Source organism: Caenorhabditis briggsae (assembly GCF_000004555.2).
Source record: "Caenorhabditis briggsae complete genome, chrIV, whole genome shotgun sequence".
Taxonomy (NCBI): Eukaryota; Metazoa; Nematoda; class Chromadorea; order Rhabditida; family Rhabditidae; genus Caenorhabditis; species Caenorhabditis briggsae.
In genome coordinates, this window is record NC_013487.2 from 2,350,679 (window position 1) to 2,359,912 (window position 9,234).

The 9,234-nt window shown below is 33.9% G+C and overlaps 4 protein-coding genes across 4 annotated transcripts in view; 2 read left to right on the plus strand and 2 right to left on the minus strand.

Moving 5' to 3' along the window:
- Window positions 1-725: 725 nt before the first annotated feature.
- Window positions 726-2,912, minus strand: CBG21634 (the record flags this gene model as incomplete). The annotated part of the gene is made up of 1 exon (XM_045244900.1): window positions 726-2,912. One exon carries the CDS (start codon window positions 2,910-2,912, stop codon window positions 726-728), a length of 2,187 nt encoding a protein of 728 aa, XP_045097349.1.
- A 291-nt stretch (window positions 2,913-3,203) lies between these two features.
- On the plus strand, window positions 3,204-4,454 carry CBG21635 (the record flags this gene model as incomplete). The annotated part of the gene is made up of 3 exons (XM_002632656.1): window positions 3,204-3,601; window positions 3,944-4,074; window positions 4,126-4,454. The coding sequence occupies 3 exons, from the start codon at window positions 3,204-3,206 to the stop codon at window positions 4,452-4,454; spliced, it is 858 nt and encodes a 285-aa protein (XP_002632702.1).
- CBG18730 overlaps window positions 4,451-9,234 on the minus strand; it is a gene marked incomplete at both ends in the record, with an annotated part of 16,645 nt that continues 11,861 nt past the window's right edge. Inside the window, 2 exons of the mRNA XM_045244901.1 lie at window positions 4,451-5,068; window positions 7,990-7,993. Coding sequence (XP_045100883.1) covers window positions 4,451-5,068; window positions 7,990-7,993 — 622 coding nt within the window. The remainder of the gene's footprint in view (window positions 5,069-7,989; window positions 7,994-9,234) is intronic.
- Window positions 7,047-7,576, plus strand: CBG21637 (the record flags this gene model as incomplete). The annotated part of the gene is made up of 2 exons (XM_002632657.1): window positions 7,047-7,226; window positions 7,460-7,576. 2 exons carry the CDS (start codon window positions 7,047-7,049, stop codon window positions 7,574-7,576), a joined length of 297 nt encoding a protein of 98 aa, XP_002632703.1.

Below are 9,234 nucleotides of genomic sequence, written 5' to 3' on the forward strand. Positions count from 1 at the left end.
CCACATCCTGATTTTCCTATGATGCAAGCTCTTATTGAAGAAGGAAGTAATGGATTATTTTTTCGAATGGAGTAATAATTTTTAATAGAATAATCGGCAAAGTCAGATGACATAATTTAATGTGTAATAAATGGTTTATTTATTTCTTAATCTTAGATCTAATGAGAAGTCATTTCAGTTTGATTTTCCTCAAGACTTCAAACCCAAATCTATAGCCGTTGTAAAAGTTGATGGAACTTTGGAGAGTGATAAAAATAAGTTTATATATCTATCTTGTAGTCTTATATGTGATTCATTCATGAATGAAAAGCAGAGTAATATACTTTGTAAGTTTTCTTCAACTCATAGTAAAAGCATAAATATAAAATATAATGTAATCATCATAAAACAGTTAACACTTGTAACACACTAACTTTAAAACTTGTTGATGCAGAAAATAAACTTATTGAATATAATGATTGTGATGTTCATATAGAGCTACACATTATCTAAATTCTTTTAAAACCAGAACCACTTTTAAGAATCTTCAAGAAGTCTTTATTTGTTTTAGATAGGTTTGACTTTTTATGTGAAGTCTGTTTAGTATCTTTTTGTTTTGTAGTTTGTTTTGGAATTTCTTCAGGAATATTTTCTACAAGTTCTACTTTAGGTTTTTCTTCTGAACCCATAATTAAATAACTAGAAGCATTTCCAGCATTAAAGAATCTCATTTATTTAGTTAAAAATTAATCAACAGTAAGAGATTGAATAGACGGCATTTCTCTTAGTTCTACAGCCTCATACTCCCTTTTCCTTTTTCTATTTTTTCTATCAATAAAAGTTTTTGGAGAAAGTATCATCCAAAATGATCTAGCTATAAATAGGTATACGAACATTGCTGGCAAAGTAACACCAACTCTCCAAATTCTAAGCCACCACTTTCCAAAGAATCCTTCTACATCGTCTAATATTTCATGAGGCATTGTAGAGTCTTGATTACTAGCATGAGCTTCAATTGAAACATCAGACTTTTCTCTCATCTCTTCAATGAGTTCTTCTTCAATATTTGTTTTCAAATCTAATAGAATGTGTTCATGGAATACTACTTTGTCATCTAAGAATTTCAAATCATACTCTTTGAAATCTTTCATATTAGTAATGTTAGTTCTATAATCAATCATAGGGTGAAGTTGTGGTTTACTTGATATCACTCCTCCAAAATTATCATTCTTGTAATACCAAATCTTATCTCCAAGACTTTTTATCTTGATTGGAATTTGTCCGAGTGTGAGAGCAATACTTAACTTGTATCCATCAAAATGAGTAACGTCTATAAAGTCAATCTCTTCTTCATCAATTTCTTTACAAAATGTAACTTGTACTATTGGATCCTGAGAATCTATGAATCTCACTTTGATGGCTGAATGATTCAATTGTTTTTGGATGTATCTTCTTGGATTTTCTCTTATAAGACTTTCAAGAACTTCATTTTGCTCGTTAAAAATATCACACATGACTTCGGTTGTATGTCTGAGAAGATTGTTAGATTGGTTTTCTAGATATTGAAACTCTCCTGCAGCTTGGAAGTCGGAGTACAACTCTCTTTTACGTCTTTGTTTTCCAGTTTCGAACAATTCATAATTTGCTATCCTCTTTATAAATTCTGTGTAACTTGGGAATGCATCACAGCTTTCTCTGATAGTTTTGTATTCATCGTGACTTGGTAAAATAGCACAATCTTCTTTAATACTCAAATATTCTTCATATCCTGGGAATGGTAAAGGTTGCCATGTTTCTTCTGTAGATAGGTTTAAGTGTTGTTCTTTCTCATAATTTGCAATGTTGTTTATAAAATCTGTATAAGTTGTAAGTGAATCACATCCTTCTCTACTATTCTTGAATGCTTCATAACTAGGTAAGTTATCACAGTCTTGTTTGATCTTCAAATATTCGTTGTAATCTGGTAATGGTAATGGTTGAAAGATTTCTCTTTTAGTTCTGTTTGGCTTTTTGTCTCCACCTTTCAATTTCTCATCATAAACTGTCCAATCTTCTTCTTTGCGCTGTTTCATGAGTTCTTTCTTTTCTTTTTCTTGCTTCTTTTTCTCAAGTTCTTCTTCCTTCTTCAGCTTTTCTTGTTTCCTCTTTTCAAAATCAGCTTCATTCTGTTTTTGTCTTTCTTGATCACGTCTTCTAGCATCTTCTTGATCCCGTTTTCTGATATCTTCTTGTTCCCGTCTCCTGCTATCTTCTTGCTCCCGCTTTCTCTGTTGTTCCTCTTGTTCACGTTTTCTTCTGTCGTCCTCCTGTTGTTGTCTTTGAAGTTGAATATCTTGTTGAGAATATGATGGGATTGGAATAGGAATGTGTCTTGGAGAATATTGAGATCTTTCAATTCTTTTTACAGCAAAGCCTTCATCACTGATCATTAGATTTGAGTTGCAATCTTGTACTGTTTTATTGGATTGGAAATTGAGTGCGATTTGGTTTTTATTGTTAACCCAAAGTTTGTTATTGTACATCCCATCAAGTATTCCAATAGAGATGTATTGACATTTTTGATCTCTGTTGACATCCCATGTTATAATTTCATTTTTCTTGATCTCACAAAAACCATCTTGATATTTGCAATTGTTCATATCAGCTAAAATATTGGTTGGCTTAGATTGATTGAAATGTGAATAAACTTTTGTTTCAATAACTATACAATTCTCTTTGTGGAATCTTTTGGGAGAGAAGAAGCTTGTAAATCTATTTGGATAATCAACTTCGATTTTATTGTTTGTACTCCAAACGTTAGAACTACCTTTTGATAAAGTTCCGTATCCACATTTCTTACTATTAATCATTTCTCTACATTCAGCTAGGGTGATGGGATAGTTGTTCAATTCTTTTTCTACTGTATGTTCATATCCAGAAAAGTCTGTGTACATTGAAACCTCACTAACTAATTTTTTACAAAGTTTAGCATCTGAAATGTATTCAATGATGTTTGGTTTGAAAACTTCATATTGAACTGGTCTGATTTCGAGTTAAGGATTCTATGATAATTACATTTGTGTAGTTTTGGGATTCTAAAATATTGAACTGGTGAGTTGTCTGTACAAATAATGGGTTTACCTGATGTACCTTGATATAAAGTTAAAAAGAAAATCACCACAGATACTATTCTCATTTATTACTTTTGAAAATTAGTAAATGAAATTTCCCTAAATAAATTGAAAATGATTGAGGCTGTTGATAGGATATTAGTAGTTGATACTCCTATTGTGAGTGACACCTCTATACAAAAAGAGAATCTTATAAGCATATTTCCTTCCTCTGGATCTAGTTTGAACCAACATGGAGAAATCAATTTTGTCATAGAGACGTGTGATCAATACCTACACTTACACAAGTCTTATATTTATATGGAATGTGAACTATTGAAATCAGATGACACTGCATTGGCTGAAACAGATGAGGTCTCGTTGACTAATAATGCACCAATGTTTTTGTTTGATAGATCAACTTATAGCATGGATGGAATGCAAGTTGAAAGTATAATGGATCCTGGTAGAGCTAGTCTGATGAAGGGGCTTTTAACATATAGTAGCACCATGAATAAGCAAAACACTTTTGGGTGGATTCTAGAAACTAAAGATATTATTACATACAAGATAAACAAATATACAAAAAATAGAAAAGGTAGTATTACTTTTTGCATTCCTTTGACACATATGTTTGGCTTTGCTGAATGTTATAATAAAATTGTCTATGGTAGAAAGCATCAGCTAACTCTCTACAGATCTCCTGAGAACAAAAATAGTATTACATCTAATGATGCTAAAAAACATACAGCTAAGATAAATATTAAAAAATTACAATGGATTATTCCAAAGATTGTTCCTAGTCTTGAAATGCAAAATAAACTGTTGAATATTTTTGAGAGTAGCAAGCTTGTACAGATGCCTTTTATTTCCAGACAGTTGGAATGTTATAATATACCTAATGGAAACAGAGAATTCACATGGAAATTGGGAACAAAATATGACAAAATAAAGTATATAGTGGTTGCTTTGCAGAGCAATAGAGATAACAATTACCTGAATGCAGGTAAGTTTGATAACTGTGGATTGGAAGAAATTTATGTTGAGTTAAATTCAGAGCGATATCCTCATGACTGTTTAAAGTTTGACTTTGACAAGTTTAATGCTGTTCAGCAATACAATTTTGCTAAAGAGTTTAGAAACAGTTACTATGAATCAACAAAAGATTACATTTTCATGGAAGAAGATGTATACTATTACTATTACCCATTGTTGGTGTTCGATGTATCTAAACAAAATGATAGAATTATCCAATCAAGACCTGACGTTACAATAAAAGCATCCTTTTCAAAGAGTATTGTACAAAACACAAAATGTTATTGTTTGATTATGAGTGAAAATATTGTTGAAATTAAAGATAATCGCGTTAAAGTTGTTAGTGTTTAGTTATCTTGGATCCATGAATTAAATTTCTCAGGATATTCATACCATTTTACAAACATTTCTTTTACTCCTTTCCTAGTTCTACGTTTCAGTATCTTTTCTATTTTGTATTCTTCTTTGACATTATTAAACAGTGTAAGTTCTTCTTCATAAAACTTCCCTTTAATCTCTTCATCTGCTAAATCTTTAATGGAGTACGTTGTGACTTCCCCTGGATGAACTTGAGTGATTTTGAATATTTCTGTACTCCAATTAGGTAGATAACCTTTATCAAAAATTGCTTTGTACTTTGTAATTCTTACTGTATCATCTATTTTGAACTTGAAGTTTTCAAACATTTCTTTCGAGGAGGGGAACAGGTTCTCATGTACTTGATCTTCATTTTCTTTTTTGGATGCTTCAATGGGAGTCATTTTTATGCTACGGTGATAATGATTATTGTATCCTTGAACTAATTTATCTAAAATATCAGTCCACTTATGATTACCTTGATGAGTGAACATTTTCCACATTTTCTCTTTAAGAGTTCTATTGAATCTTTCAATGATAGAGGCTTTCTTGTCTGAATAAGTTGAAAAATGTTTGATATCAAAACTTTTGAATAGAGCTTTCATTTCCTGATTGTAATATTCTTTTCCATTATCGGTTTGCATTTTTTGAGGTTTCCTGGTTTTGAAAATGGATTGTAAAGCACTTGCAGTTTCCTTTCCAGTTTTAGTTTTTAAAGGAATCACCCAAGCATATTTACTGAAACAATCTATAACTGTTAAAAGGTATTTGAAGTCATCATTTTCATCTGCATAAGGAATCATTTCAACAAGATCGGATTGCCATTGCTCATCTATATGGTGAATATAAACTCTTTCTGTCTGATAATTCTTTCTAGCAGGTTTGTGAAGAGTGTAAACATCTTGTTCATTTAGAAATTGTTTGACTTCCTTGATTGGTATTTTAGTTTTTCTTTGAAGTTCGTTGATACCACAGAATCCAGTTTCAGGATTGTAGAAAGTTTGTTCGAGAATGATGTTAGGTTTTTTTGACGTTTTCATAGGTTTGATATCACCACCAGTTTTCAGAGTTGAAGCTATTTTACATTTGATTGTTTTACATACTTGGCAGTTTCCTTTGATCATTTTTCTATTATTTTTGGTTAATGTCTTTGTGACACTGTTAGAACCTGTGCGCTTTTGACACTTTAAACAGTACATATCCATTTATTAGGAACATAAAACAGGAATGTGTAGATAAGAGTTTGACATTTATTAGGTTGGCGGGAAAGTCTTTGTCACTCTGTTTGTTTAATCACTGTTCTCGTATATGGAGGCTGTGTATGATATCGACTGTAGTGAATAACAAGGTGATAAGAACCTTCCATATAAACAAGTCCCCATCTCGTTCCATGCTCCTCATCTGTAATTGAAACGATATGTTTGTTCCCACTGCTATTCACATCAGACATGTTTTGATTTACCTCTTCGTATCTCACACCGCGATGAAGGATTCGGAAACTTTCTTGAAGAATGTGTACAACACACATGCCCCTCACTACAATACTATTCGCAATTGGTTCCATCGTTTCGAAAAAGATGACTTCTCGCTCGATGAAAAGGATCGCTCTGGGAGACCCCGTGAGTTGGATTTGGACAAGCTGAAGCACGCATTGCAATCGGATCCATTTCAATCTAGCCGTGAACTAGCTGTCACATTCGGAGTTCACCATAGCACAGTCCTTGAAGGTTTGAAGTCTCTTGGAATGAGAAAACTTTTTGGTCGATTCATACCTCATCACCTGACTCAAGCCAACCTTGACCGCCGAGTCGACGATTCGATTACTCTTCTCACTCTCCACGCGGGCGATCGATGGCTGGACCGGCTAATAACCGGAGATGAGAAGTGGGTCTTCTACGATAATCACCACAGGAAATCCCAGTGGGTTGGAGAAGGAGAGAGCCCACAGGATGTCCCCAAACCCGACCTTCATCCGAAAAAAGTTATGCTCTCTGTGTGGTGGGGAGTGGACGGCCCCATCTACTGGGAACTTCTGCCCGAGGGCAAAACAATAACTGGAGACCTCTACACTACTCAACTACGAAACCTCAAGAAAGCAGTCGACCGTTCGGCCCTGAAAGACAAGAAAGTGTACTATCAACATGATAACGCTCGCCCACATGTTTCGAAACAAGTGAAGCAGGAGCTGATGGGATATGGATGGAATGTTCTCCCTCACCCCCCGTATTCTCCTGATCTTGCTCCTTCCGACTATTGGTTATTTGGCGATATGACACGTGCCTTCGAAGGAAGAAGCTTCAATTCCCGTGGAGCGGTCGAAGCGGCACTCAAACAATACTTTGCCTCACGCCCGGCTGGATTCTACCGCAATGGAATCCATAAATTGAGGGAACGTTGGAGACATGTTGTTGATAATGATGGACAATATAATTAATTATTCGGTTATTTTTTCTTTGAGAAATAAACTATTGAAAAAGTGACAAAGACTTTCCCGCCAACCTAATATGTTCTTTTTTCCATATTTTTCTCATTTTGAAATTTTTTCCCTACTCTTTGTAGTTGTTTCTTAAAGTTTGTATTTTCAAAATGGAAGTGGATCCACCAAATACCGCACTATCTCCGACCACTGTGGTACACCCAAGTCATATTCCGAAACTGATAAAACGTAACGCTATTGAAGATAAGGAAAAAATCACAGTCGCAGATGGACAAGAATATCTTAAGAGACAAAGGGAAGATGACTGGATAGAAAATCGTGTAGCAAGGGTAAGTTTTATGTGTACTAATTTCTACATTGTTTGATTTTAGATGAAGCTCAAAACGGGAAACTAGAAAAACTTCGAAGCGATGTGAAGGTGGAGGAGGCGAAACTTGAAAATCTTGAAAGAGAGTATAAGTCGGAGGTAGCTCGAATCAAAAAAAGACGGGAATTGTATGACAAAAAAGCTTCGGTAATAATCTGTTGATTTTCATATTTAAGTTTGATGTTTCTTTTACAGAACCGCGTCGAAAGAAGACAAGCTGGAAAAATAATCAAGAAACATAAACGCGAGCTAGAAAAGAAGCAGGAGAAGCTCCGCGATGAAATGGAAGAATTACATCTGGACAAAATTTAATTTTTCTATATTATTGATTGAATTATAAAGATTGGAATACACCTCTGAAATCTTTGATTTGTAACTCTTTTGCTATTTCTAATAAATCTACATTTGTTAATGGTTTCAAATCTTTATTCAGCATTTAATAAAACGTAATAATGGTAAAGAATTGAATGAAAAGAGTGTTGGTTAACACTTGATTTTTTTGCCGTTTCTTCATGGTTCTGACGGTTGATTTTTCATGTTTGCTCGACGAGAATTTTTGGCTGATTTTTCTGATTTTTTTCAGTTTTTTTCATGATTTTTTTCGTTTTTTTCGATTTTTTTTCAATTTTTCTTGCATATTTTTCGGATCTCATTAAGTGGATAATCCTGAGCTTTTGAGAGGGTTTCGAACTTTCTAGCATTCAAACACAAGACAGGCGCTTTACCATTCTGACATGAGAACAAATTGATAAGAGAATTGAAAACGCATTTAAGTGTAGAGAATTTGTTATCATTGGAGTGAAAAGTGACTGTTTTGAGAGGTTGAAAAAAAGTGGGACAAAAGTGGGAAAGTGAGTGGGGGTGAACTCAGTTCACCAAAATCTGAGAGTGTGAAAATCGTGGATTTTGCTAAGAATATTATATGAAAAAAAATAATTAGGGCAAAAAACTTGAAAAAACAGCAAAATAAAAATTTGAAAAAAGTGGGACAAAAGCTGCACCAGAAAGGACAATTCCCTACTACTAACCTCAAAATTTGGCTTCTATTTTTTCGTTGGCTGAACATCAAATTAGTGACATTCTACCAATAAGCTTTCAGACTTTTTGATTATTACCTAAAGTTCGCTGGGGCGGGATTGGAGAGTCCTTGCCGGTCGGGGGTAGCTGGGGTTAGAATAACTATTCCAACCTTTACTTTATTTTGAAGCTTCTAAAAAATATTCCATAAACTTCGAGATTTACTGTTACGCAATATTCAGAAATTCAGAACATGTTTTTTAAAATTATAATATCAATGTTTCTGATACCAATTATTGATTACTGGGAGACCCATTACAAGAAATCTTGCCAGTATCATTGTATGATGAATAGTTGCTTGCTTGAGTTCCATACCAGGCCTGTGCGGAAACAAATTGCCGATTGCCGAAATTGCCGAAATTGCCGAATTTTTGTTGCCGATTTTCCGTTGCCGAAATCGGCAATGAAGAAAAAGTTGCCGAATTGCCGTTGCCGATTTCGGCAAAAAAATTCCGGCAATTTCGGCAACTGAAATTTTTTTGAATTTAGAGATTTTCACAACTTTTTTAGTCAAAAAAATGATTTCGAAGTTAGAAAAATCAAAATTTGAACACCATCATCCCTCAGAGTGAATTTTAGAGGAAATGTGTCCCAATAATCATCAAAAATACTTGCATCGGATCTAAAAATAAGCTTCAAATTTGTGAGCATAGGAGAAAAATAAATATCATGAGTCAAAACTCATCGAAAAAATTATCCAATCTGTCTCAAATCTCTAGGAAAGGTGTGTCGTGAGTTGCCTAACAAGTTGAGCGCACTATTTTCAAAACTCACAATCGGAACAAATATTTTCAACCATTGGAATACCCTCTATTGCTGAAGAGAAATAGTTTGCATAAAAAATGTGGTCTTGAGTTGCCAATTTTTGTAATTACTTCTTTAAGGAACTTATG